The sequence below is a fragment of the Staurois parvus genome, unplaced genomic scaffold, assembly GCF_062004578.1.
Source record: "Staurois parvus isolate SC_StPar_1 unplaced genomic scaffold, SC_StPar_1.0 ptg000011l, whole genome shotgun sequence".
NCBI lineage: Eukaryota > Metazoa > Chordata > Amphibia > Anura > Ranidae > Staurois > Staurois parvus.
The window spans coordinates 35,856,272-35,877,817 of NW_028317807.1; the positions used below are offsets into that span (position 1 = coordinate 35,856,272).

General features: G+C 40.6%; 1 protein-coding gene across 2 annotated transcripts in view; it reads right to left on the reverse strand.

The window, feature by feature from the left end:
* Positions 1-21,546, reverse strand: part of UBE2F (ubiquitin conjugating enzyme E2 F (putative)) — a 373,705-nt gene that overhangs the window by 127,529 nt on the left and 224,630 nt on the right. For both annotated transcript variants that reach the window (XM_089672398.1, XM_089672399.1), the window contains exon 7: positions 14,264-14,321. In XM_089672398.1, coding sequence (XP_089528524.1) covers positions 14,264-14,321 — 58 coding nt within the window. The remainder of the gene's footprint in view (positions 1-14,263; positions 14,322-21,546) is intronic.

The window sequence follows — 21,546 nt, forward strand, 5'->3', positions numbered from 1 at the left end:
TTAATGGCTGTGTGTTGAGTTATTTTGAGGGGGCAGCAAATTTACACTGTTATACAAGCTGTACACTCACTACTTTACATTGTAGCAAAGTGTCATTTCTTCAGTGTTTTCACATGAAAATATAGAATCAAATATTTACAAAAATGTGAGGGGTGGACTCGCTTCTGTGAGATACTGTAATTAGGAGTAAGAAAGATTAACATGAATAATATTGTGTGCATGGCATGCTAAATGATTCAAGTATTAGCCAAGTCTAACACATCCCTGCTTTTCAACTAAACTCAAGTGTTGTTGAAAAAAAACTATCCCCTCCAAGTCAGCCATGTATATTTCTTCTATATACCAAAATAGGCAATTTAGGTGTTGAAATCTTTGAGAAGCTGTGTGGTTCTGCCATAACGATAATTGTCAGCTTTTAAAATTAATACATCTAAGTCAGAAATCTTAAACATAACAGTGCCATGAAAAAAGCAGCATGTAATACAGCCTCAGCTTCCTTTTTGCATGGTGTAAAGAGGAACTAGGATACCTTGGAATTAAACTAACATTTGTGTTAGAGCTTATTATATTCCTCTACATAACACGATTAAAGAGAACTTAAACTCCTTGAGAGATAGGCCCCTTTCGTGGCTAGGCAGAATAAACACACTAAATATGATTATTTTGTTTAAGGTAATATATAAATTCCAAATGCTCCCTATCGTTCTCCCCCAGGAATACTTTAGGAAACTGATCTCTATTGTGTTAAAATATATACAGGGACATAGGAGACAAAGGATCTCTTTTGGCACAGAGAAAAAAGTAGGGGGGTTTGTGGTACCTGATTTTAAAACGTATTATCAGGTGGTCACTATCACATGAATAGCCGATTGGAAACACAATAAGGATAGCACAATATAAGATTTCTTTAGCTCTGCACTTATTAAATGCTGCTAAAAGCCTGATCCATAAGGTGTGGTGAACACAAAAAATTCTGAGTTTAAGAAAATGGACCTTATAAATTTACCAGGTACGGTCCACTGAGGAGATGATGTATATAGGATAGGATTCTCTTGAGAAATATGCTGTCTGGAGGAAATGGTTAAAGTTTAAAAAAATCAAAGAGGTATATGGATATATGAAACTGAGGGCAGCTAGGGGTATATGATATTTTTTGTTTAAGTAGAGGATTGGACACCGGAGAAGTTTAAGAAATGAGGCAGGATATCTGAGAGAGGAGGTTATGGGAGGGGGGTGTTATTTTTTCGTACATCTTTGAGGGGAGAGAAGGAGGGGAGGGGAAGGCAGTGTTTATAGGATGTTTAAAATGTAAAGATATTTTGAATGATGAATACAAAGTATGTATTTTAATATGCTTTTTCTAGAAATAATAAGAATTAAAAAAAACCCCGATAATTGTGTGCTTAGTACTGTGAAAATAAAATTTTCTTCACCAACATAAAATTTGCTTCACCAACATACAATTAAATTAGAAAGTAATTCACCAAGTATTAAACACCCTTAGCAGTAAACCAAAAGACATGCAGGGGATGCTAATTCAAGAAACAGGATGCCTGTAATTTGACCTCAAGCTCTGTGCCAACATCTCGGACAGGCAGTAAGCCAATTACAAGAGCAGGTGAATCAGGATTTTAGAAATTCAAACTGTAAATTGAGTACTACTGCCGTTTTTGTAAAGAAGCCAAATTTGTATTTTTGAACAGTCACAGAAAAATATTTAATTTCAACTAAAAAGGTTATTTTAATGACAAATCTGTGACAAAATGGCTTTAGTAATTGAATGTATCATTTTTTGGATAGATTTTTTTATTGAAATGCTTATTATATTCCCAGGCTATGTAATGAGAGTACAAAAGATCTGTTGGAAATATTACAAACACAAGGATAAAAGGGGGCAAAAGTTAAATATCAAAACAACCACATTTTATAGCTAAAGCTTTCAGGGGAAACAATGGCATGGATTCAGGCAAAGTCATCTGAGGTCAATTCAGAACACTGCATTTGTTTAAAAAAAGAAAAGAAAAAAAGGCTGAGGCTTTTTCAGCATAAAAAATATAATACTAAAGGGAAGGGAAACAGCCATGTGAAAATACTTTTAAAAATTATTTAACAGTTTAAATAAAAATTAGGCAGGAAATCCTCAAGACATGGCAATAAAATCAAGACAATTTACATCATTTCTTTAATTCCAAAGCAAGATGAGTCATACTGTTTGTTGACAACTAGAGACGGTTAAGTCACAATTTTCACAGTTTATTTTTTTCAATAAAACATCATAAGAGTTAGAGAGTTTGCAAGTATGTGGGAAGTATGAGCAGAATAGCAATGTCTCAATTCTCTACAAATTACATTGTTAACCATTATAAAGCACCTGGTACAACAAATGTGTCTCAGGCTCTGATAAATGACTTCGTAGATAAGCAATAGCTCTCTAATAGCAATGAACATGCAGAATAAAAAGGGATATAATATGCACGGCAGGTTCTGGTCATCAAAATCTTGCCTGTATCGGTTTCTGAAAGGTGAGCAAGATCTTCCAATGAGTTTAAGTTTTTTTTTTTACTTTCTTTGCTCACAAATACATTTCTTTGCTCAAAAATAAAGTTCTAAATTAATTTGTAAGAAAAGTGCAACACAGGCTTTACAGCCTATTCATTTCAGAAACATTAGATCTTCTCACAAAATATAGGCTTGTACCATTTGTGTTAGAGCTGGTGATTGGTAACAGGCAAAGCTTTTAAGGACATGCTCACTGAATAGAGATTGGCTAAGATTTTGGAGGAGAGAAAATATTCTTTATGGTGATCCAGTCATCAGAGTGCCCATTCTATTTGTTCATGAATAGGGGATGTCTAAATAGGTTTTGTAGGCCTCTTTGTATCCAAGAGGGTATAGCAAGACGGAGGAGAATCAAGAACTACAGATACGAAGCTTTGTACATGGCAGCAGTGAGGTTATCCACAAGCATGTTGCATGAAGCTCCCATTTCAGGTGTAAAACTGTGGGTGAGAAACATCTTCCACAGCCTCCTCTAACACTGCTTCTATATCCCCCTCATGCTATTCTGTGCCTGCCAAGTCTAGGGCAAGTATATCTGGATCTGAATCAGGTACAAAAGGTACAAAGGAGCTAGTGAAAGGGATTGGTGTTTTGTAGTTGTGGACAAGGATAGTTGTTTTTAGGTCATTAGTTGTCTGAGGAATTGTGACATAAATTCAGGTTGCATACCTGAGATAAAAACAGATGCGGAGACTGGTGTTAAAATCTGTTAATTGTCTGGTGCAAGAGAATCATTATCAGGCTGAGTGTTGAGCTTCAGCAGAGCGAAGGTTTGTCTGAGGTTTAGCTGTGGCTCCTTTTCACCTGGTTTCCGCCATAGCTATGGATGAGGGTTTTTTCCCGTGGGGTACTCGGAGCAGGGGGTGAAATATAGGGTAAGCTTGTGCGACAGGAGAATGCAGCAACCTGGCTGTAGACTGTCCTCTAACCAATCCTCATAGGAAAACAGCAGAAGGAAGCGCTGAGTACCTTATAAGAGCTCTAGGCAAAAGTGGTGGTAAAGTGTGTGACCAGAAAAAAGAAAGGGAGAAACCCACTGCGCTGCCACAAAAGGACTAATTAAAAGAAGGAGATGAAATAGCTGCCAACACCTGACTATAAACAAATAGTGAGAGGCAATCAGTGAGAAAAAATGGTGCTGCACTGCTTGGTGAGCCTAATTAAACAATAACACAAGCTAGATTGTAAGCTCCAAGGAGCAGGGCCCTCCTATCCCTCTTGTATTGAATTGTATTGTTGCTGTATTGTCTCCCGTTATATTGTAAAGCGCTGAGCAAACTGTTGGTGCTATATAAATCCTGTATAATAATAATAAAAAATAAGTGAATAATCACAAACCGAGATAACGTAATTCACATACAACCAGTGCCAAAAAAGTGCACAATAATAGCTACAGGAGTGAATCTACAGTGGCATAACAAATACAATTTACGTGATCACAAGAAACCAAATGTCAGTGAATGCATACAAAAACCACTATCAGAATCAAAAGGAAGTGACATAAAGAAATGACTTGAAACGTGGCAAAAATTGTGACTAGGGATCATCAAATAAAATGGTAGAAATAAATATAAATATGAATAAAATCAAGTAGCAATATAAAGTGACAGAAATTGTGACACCACAAATAAACTGGACCAATAAGTGAATACAAAATAGGTGTATAAAAAGATGAATGGCGAAAAAAAAGGACACAAATTAAGTCCCAAAAAGTTTGCAAAAAAATGCAGTCCCAAAGCACAAATAGTGTGTGAATCTTCCGCACAAAGGAACGTGTAAAATTCAGTGACCAAACAAAGGGGGAATCCTTCACCGCCTAGTGTGAGCACTCACCTTCAAACTGCGACCCTCAAGGGGTCACAAAGCGTAAATGCAAGTAGATAATCCTCAACCAGATGGAACTCAGTGATGAAACACACGAAAGCTCCTCTACATGGCATCCACAGCAATCAGCGCTAAAGATATCCTTTTAGGGTGTGTATATCTTTAACTCTCCTCCACCTCCAAAATTCCTCATAAAAAGGGGATCAAAAGAGCTCCCATAGTGTAGTATATCAAGCTTTTATTAATGTATAAATAAACCATAAAACTCACAATATGTACACGGGTCTGCAGACCCAGAAAGCAATCACTGTATTTTAAAACAGCACAGGGTGTATGAGGTTGGGAGTACCAACATGGTGGCTTCAATCCGTACTGTAATAACGTCACCACGCTTGCATCCTACGCGTTAAATCACGAGTCACGTGACTTCATCAGGGCCAATGAAGTTGCGTGGTATATCTTGGTACTCCCAACCTCATACACCCTCTTTTGATCCCCTGTAAAGGCTTTTAAAGCTCCACTTTATGGAGATCATAAGGTACCAGTTTGTCGCCATGCTACGGGCATACAAAATTTTGTGTGACATGTGAAATATCTATTTACTCGGCATAATAACTTAAATTTATTTCCTGAAAACTTGCGTTTGCAAATATTGAGCAACATAAAAATTGGAACCACCATTTTATTTTCCAGGACCTCCGCTTAAAAATATACAGTAAATAATGTTTTGGGGATCTAAGTACTTTTCCAGGAAAAAAAGGGCTGATTTTTACATTGTGACAAAACACCTGTCACCCTGATTGGGTGACTCCACCAGAGAACTGCTTCCTTGCCACTGGGACACAGGACCAAAAGGTATTATAGCTGGGCATTGCACCCAAGACTAGCAGAAAACACAGGTTTTTGTACACTCCAGAAATAGGGGCAGAGCCCCCAAATGAACAATAAAACAAATATTACACATTGAAATAAAAATCCCACACTGATTAGGTAAGAGCTCCATCACAAGAGTACAGCCAACAGCTAAAAGTGCTCTAATTAACAGTAATCTAATCAACAGCCAGGCATCCAGACAATGCTTTAATTAATCAGGATGCCCACTGCAGATAGCATGGCAACAAACCCACCCCTGAATGCTCAAAGTACATTACACATGCTGTCTTTCAGGTGTTTGCTTTCACTGTATAATCTGTCCATCATAGGACAAGGCTCATACAATATTCCAACAGTCTGAAAAGTGGAATTAGTTTATATTCATAGATGTCTTGCGGGAGATTGTTGATAAATATTTCTGTCCTAAATAGAGGAGCTTCTCCAATCCAGGCCAACATATTTCCTCTCAGCAGTAACCTGTACAAGATTAATATTACATCTTTCCATCCACTTCAGTAGGGAAGATTTATTGTCTTTATGCAGAGAATTAATCCAAGCCTTGCTCTCAGCGTTCATCACGTTGTTGTCCATCATTAGAGAATGATCTGCTCTCTCCATGGGCCATAATCAGTGGGTAAAAAAGGCTAACCCCTAGTTTCCTCCAAAAGCCCCTGTCCCGGTTAGATTTACCACATTTCTCCCCACTCAAACGTCGACTAGCCAGGTCCTAGACCTCCACCTGGTCTGGACATGCGTTACTCGGGCAGAGTGAACCCACATAGTCGGTCCACATAATCTCCGTTCTTGGCTGCAGGGAAGAGTTATAAGTAGGTGAGGGGTAGAGATCGTGGACCTTCTATCCGGGTGCCAGCGCTTCAGCTGGGAGGTCTTTACCATTTCAGGACTCGTTCTGCTGCTGGGAAGAGGGGCCAACTGCCCCAACTGCCTGGAGCAGAGAGGACATATGAGGTACTAGGCAGAGGCCAGTGGCACTCTGCTCTGTTGCTAGAGCTTTAGCTGGGGACTCCACATCCCCTGCTCTGGCTGACTGTAGGGGAGGGAGGACGACCACCTCTCCTGGACTGTGGAACAACTGCTGGGGAGATGAGCTGGTTGCTCCAACTCCTGGACTTCAGGCCTTTCGCTGTGGAGCAAGGAAGACTTCCTTTGCTCCTGAGTCCCTGAACTGCTACTGAGGAGGGAGGATGACCACCTCCCCTCCTGAACCATGGATCTGATGCAGGGGAGGGAGGACCACCACCTCCTCTCCTGGACTGTGGATCTGCCGCTAGGGAGAGAGGACGACCACCTCCTCTCCTGGACTGTGGATCTGCCGCTAGGGAGAGAGGACGGCCACCTCCTCTCCTGGACTGTGGATCTGCCGCTAGGGAGAGAGGACGACCACCTCCTCTCCTGGACTGTGGATCTGCCACTGGGAAGAGAGGATGACCACCTCCTCTCCCTGGGGCCCAAGAACTGCTGTGGGTGTGGGGCAGAGGTCTTGGACCCTCTCTCCTGTTGCCAGCTCTTCTGCTGGGACTGTGTATGGGCAGAGACTGGTGGCACTCTGCCCTGCTGCCAGCGCTTCAGCTGGGATTAGGAGTTCTACTGCATCGGCTTGCTGCTGTTGTGAAGGGCTGCCCACCCTGGCTCCCTGGAGCTCCGGAAGTGCTGTTGATGCTGGACATAAGCCAGCGGCGCTCTACCCTGATGCCACCTCTTATGCTGGGAAACAAAATTAAAATTCAATGGCCTCACACAAATCCTCCAGGGACACTGACTGTTGTAGGCAGACGTCAGCAGCACTCTGCCTTGATTCCAGCTCTGCTGCTGAAAGCTCACTGGGTAGCTCCTCTTTAGCAGAAAAGTCTATTAAATCTCCAGTTTCTGGGATTGCTGAAAATCCAAGCGCCAGTGCTTCGGCGGGTGACTCATAATCCATAAATATCCATGGGTGCTGGGGCATACTGTTGAGCTTCGCGAACAGTCTTTTATATTCTTGTTCCAGCTCTAATTCTTGCGCAACTATAAAGTCCAAGTCAGGGCTCAATCCAAACTCACTGGGAAGTTCCAACTCCCTAACATCTCGAAAGTCCCCTATCTCCATTCCACTGCACTACCGAAATATGGATCTTCCTGAAGCATCTCAAATATCAATCCCGGGCTGCCAAAGTCATCGCCTTCTATGGGATCGCTGTTCTTCAGCCAAGGACACACTTGGGCAGAATACCATTGCAGCACCCAATAACCATCATCCAGCACCATTTCTGTGTGGACCAGCCTATACAACTCCACAACCCATTCCTCTCAAGGATGCACTCCCAAGAATGGTATATGCAAGTTCAACTGCAGCCAGTACCTATTCAGGAATGTAGGGAGAATCTTTCCACAAGAGTCCCACTTGGAGAGCCTCCATCCAGAGCTTCCAGCGGATCGCGTCTCTCAATTTCAGCACGTCCTGGGCAGAACCAGCCTCTCCATACTGGGCAATATTCTCTTGCATTTGGCATTGGAACTCCGCTTCAATGGTGACCATCTCCTGGAACACTTCTCACCTGACACTGGGTCCCAGTGGTGGTTTGAATGTGCCAGTCTGTAGGAAGCATCCCACTGCAGCCACCAAATGTGACAGAATGCCTGTCACCCTGATTGGGTGACTGTCAGAGAACTGCTTCCTCGCCACTGGGACACAGGACCAAGGTATTATAGCTGGGCATTTAACCAAAAACTAGACAAGACTAGCTTAGATGCCAAACAGGAACTCTTTATTGAACAGGTTTTTATACACTCCAGAAATAGGGGCAGTGCCCCCACATGAACAAGAAAACAAATATTATACATTGAGATACAAAAATACCACACTGATTAGGTAAGAGCTTGATCACAACAGTACAGCCAACAGTTAACAGTGATTTAATTAACAGTAACCTAATCAACAGCTAGGCATCCAGCCAATGCTTTGCTTAATCAGGGAGCCCACCGCAGACAGCCCAACAACAAATCTACCCCTGAACACACAAAGTACATTACATATGCTGTCTTTCGGGTGTTTGCTTTCACTTGTATAATCTGTCCATCATAGGACAAAACTCATACAATATTTTATTTTTATTATTTATTTATAGTACTTCTCAAGCGCCGTCAATTTACGCAGCGCTTTACATATACATTGCACATTCACATCAGTCCCTAACCCTCAAGGGGCATCCAATCGAAGGTCCCTAACTTCCAATCATATATACACATACAAGGGCAAATTTAGACAGGATACAATTAACCTATCAGCATGATTTTGGAGTGTGACAGGAAAATCAGAGTACCCGGAAAAAACTCAAGCAGGCACAGGGAAAACATGCAAACTCCAGGCAGGTGGTGCCGTGGTTGGGATTCGAACCAACAATCCTAGTGCTGCCATGCTGAAGTACATTCCAACAGTCTGAAAAGTGGAATTAGTTCATCTTCATAGATTTCTTGAGGGAGATTGTTGATAAATATTTCTGTCGCAAATAGAAGAGCTTCTCCAACCTACTCCACATGAGGGTACCCATATTTCCTCTGACCAGTAACCTTTTACAAGAATATTATATCTTTCCATCCACACCAGAAGAGAAGATTTATCTTTATGAAGAGAATGAATCCAAGTTCTCAGTGTTCATCACATTGTTGTCCATAATTAGAGAATGATCTGCTCTCTCCATGGGCCATAATCAGTGGGTAGAAAGCTAGCCTCTAGTCCCCTCCAAAAGTCCCGGTTGCATCTGTCACATACATGTATGAGAGAAATGCCAGAATTGGCATGGACTGGAAGTGGCTAAAGGGGAACTTTAGTCAGAAAATTAAGTCCTGATAGATCACTTCAGACAGGCCCCTTTTGCAGGCATAGCTATGTAAAACAATAAAAATAAGTGCCTATACTGTTTAAAATCCAGTAATACACTCACTGTGCCCTAAAAAACAGTTGCTCTCTATTCTCAGCCGTATGCTTAAAATAAACCACTAGAGGTTGCTCAGCTGACAGCTTTAAGATTTACTGTTGCTAAAGGAGAAAGAAAGCAACAGGAATGACACAGACCTATAAAATTCCTCCCTCCCCTCTACACCCCCCACCCACACAATAAGAATGCAAGGGGGGAAGAGAAAAAAAACAAAACAAACAAAAACATTTAGTTCCTCTCGTCCCCATCCATCCATGCCAACCCTCATTTTCTATTCCCCACATCTCCTTTACCCCCTCTTCCCAACCTGGGAAAATTATTTTCTGAAGTTCAAGTATTTGACAGAAGTCTCTTAAGTCTTCCGGAAATCTCAGTCTTGCAGAACGACCATTTTTTATCCAATTAAACATGCTGGGAATCCCCAGCTATAACAAACATTCTGCTCTCTCATCTGTTCCAACAAAGGTTTCAATATTCTCCTTCTTGTCAGTGTTTCTGTTGATAAAACTGCAAAGATCTGTAAATTAACTTCTCCATATTTTAATACTGCTTTTCCTTTTATTCTCTTCCAGAACTCCATTTTGTCTCTATAATAATGGAATCGTACCTTGGTTTTCCATTTCTACCTTCTTGTTGGAATCTTCCAATTCTATGCACTCTATCGATCTTAAGAGGCTCTGTTGCTGGTCTGTCCATTATTATGTCAAGCATTTTCACTGTTATTTCTGTCAGATCTTCTCCTTGTGAGATCTCAGGCATGCCACGTATACTTAGGTTACATCTAGGTATATAATTATTATTTTTTTCTCTTTCTCTATTTCTCCCCAGGCCCCCCTTGGGAAGCATTATAGCTAGACACACGACCAAGGTATTGGGGTCGTGGATTGGAGAGGTGTATGTGGTCAGAGCCCCACCCCATGGCTGAATGGACAGTGGGACTTGGACCACAAACAATTCGTAGGCAAACCATAAGCCTGGGGGGGGGGGTTTGTGAGGGGTGGATGTGGAAGGGGTAGGTGGGTGGGGGTTAGCTCTGTGTTCCTCGTGAAGGATGATGGTACTCTAGTCAGGAAGAACTTGAATGGAGGAGTTGAATTATATACGGGAAATGGAAGAGGTTAAATTTGTGACCTATAATGTTAAGGGGTTGAATAGCCCGGGGGAAAAGGTATAAGATTCTCAGAGAATAACAACGATCTATTGCATTGGTGTTTTTGCAAGAAACTCATTTATTACAGGAAACAAATGTGAAGTTCTACTCCGGGTACTACCCAACCTGGTTTTATGCAGACTCTCCGATTAAGCGTGCCAAAGGGGTGGCAGTTGGTATAGCTAAAAATTTAAGGTTTGAGCTGGAAGAGAAGATGGAGGACCCTGAGGGGCCCCTTCCTGTTCTTAAGAGGGAAATTGCAGGAAATAGAATGTACACTGGTAAATATTTATTGCCCAAATAGAAATTCTGTGGTCTATTTGAAAAATACTCTGAGAAAACGTCTGGATTTTAAAAAAGGTAAACTAATTGTGGCAGGAGATTTTAATTTCTGCATGGATCCACAGATCGATACAACGTCACCTGTGCAGAGAGAGGGGAGTAAATCTCTGAAATCTATACGAAGAATGTTGTATAGTCAACTTGTAGATGTGATGAGAATTAAATATCCTAAGGATAGAGATTATATGTTCGACTCTGCGGCACGAGACGTATTCGAGGTTAGATTATATAGTTTAGAGATTAGATTATAACAGTATTACAAATAGAATTTACTTTTGCATGGAAGGAAAGAGAATTAAAATACTTGGGAATAAATGTAATCGCATCCTTAAAGAACCTATATAAAGTAAATTAAACCCCATTAATAAATGAGATCAAGGAGGAATTAAGGAAATTAGTAATAGGATCCCTATCTTGGATAGGACGAATAAACATAATAAAACTGATAACTGTCCCAAAAATTCTGTAAAGATTCCACATGTTGCCTATACGGCTTCCAGGAATGTATTTAAAAATAATAAAAAAAAAATAAAGGTATATCTGGGGAATAAAAAACCGAGAATACGTAACGAGGTGTTATGTAGAGGTAAGGAAAATGGAGGTTTAGGTGTATCAGAGTTTAAGAGATATTATTATTCAGTTTTATTATCCCGTATTTTCAATTGGACACATAATGCACATGAGAAAAGTTGGGTAACTATAGAAAACACATTGAGTGAGACACAGTTGAGTAGAATGGTGTGGTTGCCACCTCAATATTGTAGGCTGGCAGAAAGCACGAGCACTTATACACAGTTAAACATTTGGGATATAGTACACAAAGGGTATGGGTATTTAATAGTGGTGCACCAAAATGAAAATTTTGGTGCCAAAACCGAAAATTCAAAATGCACTTGGCCGAAAATTGAAACCAAAATGCGCAGTTTTTTAAAGATGAATATATTTTTGGAAAAAAATACACTGAAGAAAAAAAAAAAAAACAATATATACCCCAATTTATTTGTAAAATATGAAAGAGGATGTTACGGCGAGTGAATAGATACCCAACATGTCATGCTTTAAAATTATGCACGCTCGTGGAATGGCGTGAATCTGCGGTACTTAAAAATCTCCATGGGTGATGCTTTAAAAACTTCTACAGGTTATCAGTTTAAAGTTACAGAGGGGTTGGTGTGCTAGAATTATTGCTCTTGCTCTGACGTTTGTGGCGATACCTCACGTGTGTGGTATGAACACAGTTTACATATGTGGGCATGGCCTACATATGTGTTCACCACTACGTGCGCGCACAGGGGGACGGGGGCACTTTAAACCTTTTTTTTTTCATTTATTTAGGTTTTTTTGCACTGTAATCACTTTTATTCTTATCACAAGAAATGTATGCATCCCTTGTGATAGAAATAATTAGAGACAGGTCCTCTTTAGGGAGAAAAATGGGCTCAGTAAGACCCCACATCTCTCCTCTACAATGTAAAGCATTGGATCAAAAAAAAAAAAAAGCATTGATCTAGTGCTTTAAAAAAAAAAAAATGGCCGGAACGAGAAGTGACATTGCTCCGGTCCTCCAAGGGCATAGCGATGAGTGGCAGCCATCTTTCCTTCACTCACCGCTGGGATCGATGATTTGTTAGGTAAGGCTGAAAACTACCAAGCAGCGGCGGGGGGCCAGCAGCAAGGGGCAGCGGTGATGGCGGGCGGGCAGCGGTGAGGTTTTTCGGCACCTGTATCGGTGCTTTTTTTCATTTCGGCCAACGGCCAAAAGAGGCGTTTTCGGCCAAAATGTTTCGGCCACCGAAATTTCCCTGCATCCCTAGTATTTAACTCCATGTTGATGCCGGTGGTAGTTAAAGATTTCTTTCCACCTGGGAATGAAAACATTTCGGGTAATTGGATAAGAAAGGGAGATGCACAGTTAAAAGACATAATGAATGGGGAAGAGATCTGTTCCTATCAGGAGCTGAAAAAAAAAGAAAGCTGTTTACTAGATTAGATGAGTGACGATATTTTCAGCTAAAACATTTTGTTGCAAAGCTCCCTAAACCTTCAAGGACAAAAATTGATATGAATCCATTTGAACAATTGCTAAGCACACGTAGAGACGGGAAGCATGGGACTTCCAAAATCTATAAAATTTTTACAAGAATGATAGAAGTTACTGCCCCTTTGTATATGGAGAAATGGGCAAGGGGAACTGGGAATATCACTGGATGAGGAACAAAAAAAGAAAATTTTTAGATTAGCACATGGGACTGTTGACATGAAAGTAGTGGAAATGAATTATAAATATCTAGCTAGGTGGTATATTACACCAAATGTGGCACATATGCAATGTGGGGATAAATCACCTGTTGGCAGGGTTGTGGGAAGAAGGGCACAATGACACACATTTGGTGGGACTGTCCTAAAATTCAGGAATATTGGGGGGGAGTAATTAGCCAAATTCAGGAGATTATTGGGATTAGAATTCCGAAAGACCCAGGGATATAAGATAAAATATAAAAACTCGGTATTGTTCTATCTTATGAATGCAGCAAAAGGACTGATACCCACATTTTGGAAGGAACAAGAGCCACCAAAAATAAAAGATTAGATAGGAAGAGTGGATTATACGTATAGAATGGAGGAACTTTACCATATGGAAGAAGATAAAATGGAGAGATTCCGAGAAAGGTGGGAAAAATGGGATGAATTTAAGAGATCAAATAAATATGCTGAAATGAGAGAAATAGAGGAAAAGGTAATTAGAGGACCCCTTAATTAAAAATTAAAAGTAGATAGTAAGATAGGTTGAGGAAGAAGGGAATCCTAGGGTTACCTAGGAAGGTTGAGGAACAAGAAGCTAAGGGAAAAGAAAGGGGGGTGGGCGTGTGAGGGCTGGTGGGTGTTGGTTTAAAGAGGGGATTGTAATTTTTTCTCTATGTTTTGTATTGAATAGTAATGATATGATAATTTATTCTTATTATATGTAATATGTTGAAATTTAAAATGTAAATATATATATATATATATAAAAAAGGAATGACACAGTCTATCCTGAGGGAACACAGATTAGGAAGAGAGAAAAGAAAAGCAGAAGAGATGACAGGACAAACTGCTGCCAGTGAGACACAAAAGAGTTAAACTCACAAAGATAGTGTCTGATCTCATCACCCTGATATTCTCCCTCATCGGCAGCCTGTGAAATTCAGCACAGAAAATCTTCTGTCAGGTTTCCTAGTTGAGCCAAGACATTCGATCAAGGCTGGAAATGTACATATTTTAAATGACGAAAGTGACATACAGTTTTTGAGACCAAGGAGGGGTGGGGGGCAGTATCCAATAAAGAAGTAACTTCTCTGGGCTTCAACAAAATGGCAGCCTCCAGCAAGAAGAAACAGGAGCAATGCTGGAGGTAATTTACAGCACACACACTGGTAGCACAATCATTAATGTGGAATTTACGTTAATTTGTTATTAATTTTCAAACTGTTATGGGCAAAGTCCTGCTTTAAACAAGGTTGGAGTTTCATAATTATATTATATTTACGGTTTTATGTAAGTAAACATATGACTATAGATGTACCAAAAACATTTTGCGTACCTTTAAAGTTCGAGTTGGGGCCCAGCCCGTTCCATCTATGGAGTGCTCTCTCAACAGACTGCATTTAAAATAAAACAAGATGACATTTGTCAGTAGTTCGTAATAGTTCTTCAGTATTGCAGTATTAAACCCAAGAGCAACCAATTATATTGCCACTTACCAATTCATAGATGTAATGGCTGCATTTGTTTTCTTTTTTTTTTTTAAGGTTTTATATCTTTTTTCACCTGGTCATCTGGCCAGTAAGTCTGTTGTTTTTCAACATAACAAGCTCCCCTACAAATGTATACATTAAGAGTGCTGAGACAAACCATTGACAGGGAAGCTTACAATGGTCAGCTTTTATTTATTCATGTAAAAGCTTTATCCCAAAAGAACAAAAAAATGTTGTATGCTTGTATAACTGCAATGTGATCTGGAATTTGGATTGAACTTGTTAGTGTATCTAATTCTGCTAGTACATCTAACACTCCTCTCCTAACAGATTGACAATGCTGCTGTCTGCTGAGCTCCAGTGGTCCTTCATTTAGGGTGATGGCACTCTAATACAGGTGGTGTGTTACTGGCCAAAGCTTCAAGTGAAAACAGGGGGGAAAAGCCTAAAAAATTAAAAAACTAATGTAGATACCATATTTAATTATTTGTAAGCTGCAACATATTACATTTTTGGTTTGGGGTTTAAAACAAAATTAAAGGTTTGCTTTTGTTTTCATTTAAAATAATAAACATGCCATACTTACCTGCTCTGTGCAATGGTCTTGCACAGAGCAGACCAATCCTGTTCTTCTGGGGTCCCCTGCAGATGCTCCTGGCTCCTCCTCTTCTCCGGGTGCTCCCATAGGAAGCCACTTCACATGGGGGCACTTGTACGAGCTCACTCCTGAGCTGCCTTGTCTGTGTCCATTGACACAGACTGGGTGGCTCGGCCCCTCCCCTGGTCACAGAATTTGATTGACAGCAGCGGGAGCCATTGCCTACCAATCTGTTCAGTGGGGCGGGACAGAGCTGGAAGAGCAGCTGCTTTCAAGCACATCGGTGGATTGGGCTTAAATATAAGGGTGGTGAGGGGGTACAAATGCAACACATAAGTTTTTTTTTACCTTAATGCATAGAATACATTAAGGTAAAAACCTTAAGGCTTTAAAACAACTTTAATACTGCTTTATTTAATACATTAACTTAGCATATTTATCAAAGAACTGTGGATGAGCAATATAGGCATTTTAGGCAATAAAATAAAGGATGCAATTTAATAATACAATCAAATGTACATAAACATAATCTCTCATATAAGCTTTAACATGGTAATGAAACTAAAATGTTATGTTATTTTTAAGATTTTAAAATATGAGGCTTTCATTTAAAAATAGTACACCTGGTAATACTGCCATGAGCAGTGTTGTTCAGGTGCTTTCTGTTATATGGCAACAAGGCAACTGTGTTCCTCCGTTGTGACCCTGTCAAACACTTAATTTGGTTTTTATTCAAACTATGTGTTTTTCTCACACACACACAAAATTAAAAAGCAAAACAAGCGAATGACTCAGCAGGACAAAGACAAACTGTACATGAAGAAGTTTTTGTATAATTCAAGTGGTGCTGGTGACAATTAAATCAGTTTCCTCAAGACTCTTCACGAAATGTGGTGAGGTTAATGGTTACAAGTGAGCTAATCAAGAAATGCAAAGAACATGACAAATGTGTAATGTATACATTGTATTAAAAGAGTACACTGATACATAAGACAGCAAATTAGCATTACAATAAGTATAGTATCCTCTATGAACATACAGCTGAACACATAACCCAAAAGCTAAACCACCCCCATGATCTCGAAATACTTCCTACACAAAAAGAAAGAAAGGCGTACAGGACTTTAAGCACCTCCCGCCCGCCCTATAGTACAATGACGGGCGCAAGGTGGTTCTCTCGTTCTGATAGGACGTCATATGACGTCCTACCATTCTCACTGCGCATGCGCGGCTCAGGGAGCGCGCAGCGCGGCGATCGCCGGTCTGCTGTGTCCCTCGGACACAGCGGATCACGGAAAGAGACAAAGATGTCGGCTCGGTCATGTGATCAGCTGTGTCCAATCACAACTGATCACATGTAAACACCGAAATGCCGGTTATCGGCATTTCTCTCCTCTCGAGCCGGTAACCGTCTTTCCGCAGAGGGGACATGTACACTGATCATCAGGGCACTGGTGATCAGTGTGCCCTGATGATCAGTGTGGCCCCAGAAGTGCCACCTGTCAGTGCTCATCAGTGCCATGTGCCAGTGCCCATCAGTGCCACGTGCCAGTGCCCAATCAGTGCCACATATCAGCGCATACCAGTGCACATCAATGCCACATATCAGTGCCCATCTGAGCTGCCTTTCAATGTCGCCAATCAGTGCCACCTATCAGTGCCAGTCAGTGCCGCCTAACAGTGCCAGTCAGTGCTGCCTAACAGTGTCAGTCAGTGCTGCCTATCAGTGCTGCCTATCAGTGCCAGTCAGTGCCGCCTATCAGTGCTGCCTATCAGTGCCGCCTAATCAGTGTCATCTATCAGTGCTGCCTTTCAGTGCCCATCAGTGATGCCTGTCAATGCCCATCAGTGCAACCTACCAGTGCCTTCTTATCAGTGCCACCTATCAGTGTCCATCAGTGCAGCCTATCAGTGCCCATCACTGCAGCCTCATTAGCGCACATCAGAAGGAGAAAAATCACTTATTTATAAAATTGTATAACAAAAACTAAGAAAAAAGTTTTTTTTTCAAAATTTTCAGTGGTTTTTGGTTTGTTTAAGAAAAAATAAAAATCCCAGAGGTGATTAAATACCACCAAAAGAAAGCTTTATCTGTCTCAAAAAAATGATAAAAATTTCATATGGGTACAATGTTGCATGACCGTGCAATTGTCATTCAAAGTGTGACAGCGCTGAAAGCTGGAAATTGGCCTGGGCAGGAAGGGGGTATAAGTGCCCTGTAGGCTAGTGGTTAAAGGTGCTCGTATACCCTCAGGATGAACAACTTGGACACACTAAATGTATAAAAAATATGACATTTTATTACACATAATAAAATGGAATGTTCACACCCTTCCATAAAATCAGGTAAGAAAATTAACCCTTCAGTACAGTGAATCCCATGTCACACTTTCCCTTTTCTAACAGTACCGAACCATGAGCAAAAGGTCACCAGTGTAACAAGCATCAATATTGGAAGGTGATATGATGTTAAATCCCAATGCGTTTGGCCGAGTTGGCTTCTTCAGGGGTTCAGAGGAAGGGAAAACACCATTTTGTTTCCAACTGGAGAAGGTGACTATCAATACTCCCCCCTCTCGTGGAGTGTGGTACATGTTCCAGAGGAAAAAACTTAATTGCATCCAAATTGAAGTTGTGATAAAGGCCTACATGTCTACTTATCAATGTAACCATTTTTAATTAGGTACACATGGTCTTTAGTTCTTTTCCAAAATGGCCTCCTTGTTTTGCCCACATAAAATGATTCACAACAGCATTTCATAAAGTAAACCACACTTACCGTCTGACAATTAATTGCATATCGTGGAATTCAAGTTTTACCATTTGGTAAGGTCACACTCCTTCCTGCATGAATCCAATTACAGAATTCACAGTGTCCACATGGGAACATGCCTCTACGTCTAATAACTGGGGCTACCTTACTTTGTAAATGACTGTGCGTCAGATAATCTTTTAATGATCTGGCCTTCCTAAAAGGTTAAAGGTGATACTGATCCTTTGGAGAAAGGTTTATGTAGGAAAAGACAGAGAGCTATATTGCCTACCTGAATTTGGCTTTTCGTCTCCACATGGAGGGTGGATTAATGTTTTGGAATCGCTAGGGTTCCAGTTATTGCAGGCATTTGACATCCATCTACCTATATACTATCTTGTCAAGTCTTTGTAGGCCATTTGTTTCTATGATTTGGAGGATAGCCATGAACTAGGAATCTAATTTTACTCAGGCAGTATGGTGTGCGGGCTCCTGTGTGTGCCGTCACCCGGGAGGTCCCAGCAATATCTGGTGCCAATGTACCCGTCTCTTTCTCAGGGTTGATCATTGGTCTGAGCAACAGTCAGTATGGTGTTTTCCCTTCCTCTGAACCCCTGAAGAAGCCAACTAGGCAAAACACATTGGGATTTGCAATCATATCACCTTCCCATATTGATGCTTGTTACACTGGTGACCTTTCAGTCCTTTCAGTCATGGTTCGGTACTGTTAGAAAAGGGAATGTGTGATATTGGATTCACTGTACTGAAGGGTTAATTTTTTGCCTGATTTTATGGGAGGATGTGTATGTTCCATTTTATTATGTGTAATAAAATGTAATATTTTTATACATTTAGTGTGACAAAGTTTTTCATCCTGAGGGTATACGACCACTTATAAAGTCCTTCACGCCTTTGTTTCTTTTTTGTATATGTTTATACTTGGACCTGATCTGACATACCAATTGTGAATACTCCAAATACTTCCTATTAAATCAGAAAACTAAAATAGTAATTTAAAAGTGATCCAAATGGTCTCCAAACCCCAAAAGGGGAAATCTTGGCAAGAGGAAAAGCTTGAAATTTGTTGAAAATAGGTCTATTCAGAAATAGCAGCTATGCCTGGGCACTTGGAGAAGCTAGTAGGAAAGCTCCAATCTCCTTTCCTGTAAGTTTTCTTGGCCAATGTAAAAAAAACTACAATTCCCACCATGCAATTGGAAATAAACCTAAATAAGGGAGCCATGGGAGGGACAGATGAGGAGTCTTCTGGCTTGTCCAAACGATGCCTAGTTAGTGGGTATGTTAGACATCTAACTACAGCAAGTGGTAGCATAGTTAAGTCATTGCTCGCTTACAAATGATTTGCACTGGGAATGTTACAGTACCGTTGCCCGTGAAAGAGCAGGCATAAAGGCCACTCGATTTATAGAATGTCTAAAGAGGGGACTGATCCTTTGTTATGCTGCATTTAATTAAGGATTAATTAAATGGCTGGATGACTGCATTGAACAGCATGAATATATTGAGTAAAGCTGGCCATAAATTGGAAAGATTTCAAATCAAAACATTTTTAAAATTTTCCAATGGTTAGTGAGGTCAAATCGACATCCTGAATAAACAAATTTCTAATAGTGATAGTGGTTTTCCTTCTGGAAATTTCATTAATTCCAAAACTGAATGTCAATAGCAAATGAAAAGTACTTTTGAACAACATTTGATAAGTCAGCAAATGCACCCAGAATTTTCGTACGAACATTTATTCCAAAATCTATTAGTCTATGTCCAGCTTAAACTGGCCTTAAACCTCAGACATGAACGCTGAACAAAGCACATCCTTCTAGGCTGTGTACTCATCTCTATCCAAAGCACCAAGAATGATTTCTCTCTGCTGCCTGGTTCTTCTGTTAAGTACATGAGTTACTTTTGACAGATTTTCCTTAACACCAGGAGAAAAAAGGTGTTAGGGGAGGAGAGCTCCAGCACACAGCTTGTGATTGACAGCCACAGATGTGCTTGTTCTCTGTGTAGTGCAGTGTTTCTCAACTCCAGTCCTCATGGACCCCCAACAGGTCATGTTTTCAGGATTTCCATTATTTTGCACAGGTGATTTGATCAGTTTCACTGCCTTAGTAATTACCACAGCTGTTTCATCTGAGGGAAATCCTGAAAACATGACCTGTTGGGGGTCCATGAGGACTGGAGTTGAGAAACACTGGTGTAGTGTGAGGAGGGGAGGGGGTGTTTCCTCTCCTCCAATCGGGCTCAGAGCTATTCTCCCTTAGATGTGAGGTATGTGAACTCAGATCCCCACCCCGTGCTTTGTGCTGCTGAGACGCTGACAAATCCTGTACGTTGTAGAAGGCTGTACAGGACAGATGGCTGCAGATAAACGTACAATTTATGTAGGAGGATTTGTTTCATCTCTGTGTATCACCTAAGGCTAGTCATTTTACAGGTTATATATAAGGGTTTTCAACCAATTTAAAGATAATAAATGATCTATCTAAATATTGTATGGAATAAAATCTCTCTCTGCTTTCTGTGGAACATTAGTCTCTATTTATTAAAAATATGCAATCAATTTTATCTTTCTGCAAGTCTTTTAACACTTTGGTAAAACTCACTTAAAACACGGGACAAAACTAAGCAAGTTAACAACCTCTTATAGAATAAACAAAATGTTACACATAAAAAAGGAATAGCACACAGCCAGGAAAATCCAAAACTTTCTGCTTTAGTTTTAGCACTGGTTCACACTGTATCCAACTTTGAATTTCAAGTGAAGGTGCACGATTTTAAAGTTGCATGTCAGTGCACCTTGGCAGACATCTGTGCGACTTCATGCACAGATGTCTATGCAAGACGCACCTGAAATCGCAAAAATAGTGTAGAAGCTACTTTTAAAATTGGACAGAGAAAATGAGGTTTGCTTACTGTTAAAAAAAAAAATTGCTGGGGGCAAAGTCAAGGAAAGACCTACAGTTATCTAAGCCTTCCCTGCTACTTTCAGAGGATTTCTGCATCAGGAAACTGGCTTGTTCAGCAAGCAGATATCCCCGGGTTCTATGGGGCCCACAGGATCTGAAACACACCTTGGTGCATGGATTGCTCTCTCATGCCAAAATGCAACCACTTAAGAAAAAATGGCCTCCAGGAGCTTGCATTTTGTTCAAATTAGCTGGCAAACTACTACTTTTTCCTTGATTTTGCCCAACAGTGTTTAGTTCAGGGAGCTGGCCAGAAACGTGTTCTGCTATGTGGGAGAAACCACCTGTTCTGAAATTTCAGAATGCAGCCCTGGAGATGAGCTTTCTCCCATTACAGGATCTCTCTAAAGGTGTGAAGAAAAGCCCCCACCAGCCCCAGGATTTAATGACTGATTAATCATGTCAGCAACTACCAGATCCTCAGGGGCAGAAAGGTTAGTCTGTCCAGAAACAAGGCAGGCAATATGAGAAGGAAAGACTAAGAGGACGGGAGGAGATTGAATAAGGGGGGCTGCCTCAGATAGGGTGCCCCACAACACAACTGCAAAAGCAATAATTCTTGTGCCAGACCTCCTGTGTAATTCTAAACTGGTAACCTGTCAAGGCTTGTAAAGCATCACCTATGGAGATTTTTTAGGTACCATATTTTAGCGCCATACCACAGTCGTACGTAATTTTCATTTCCAATAATTTTTATTGTTTTTAAGAAAAGTATACAAAACATTGCAGAGTTGTCACAAGGTCAGTATTTTCTTACAAAAGAGGAATGAGTCATGTAGAGAAAAGAAGGGA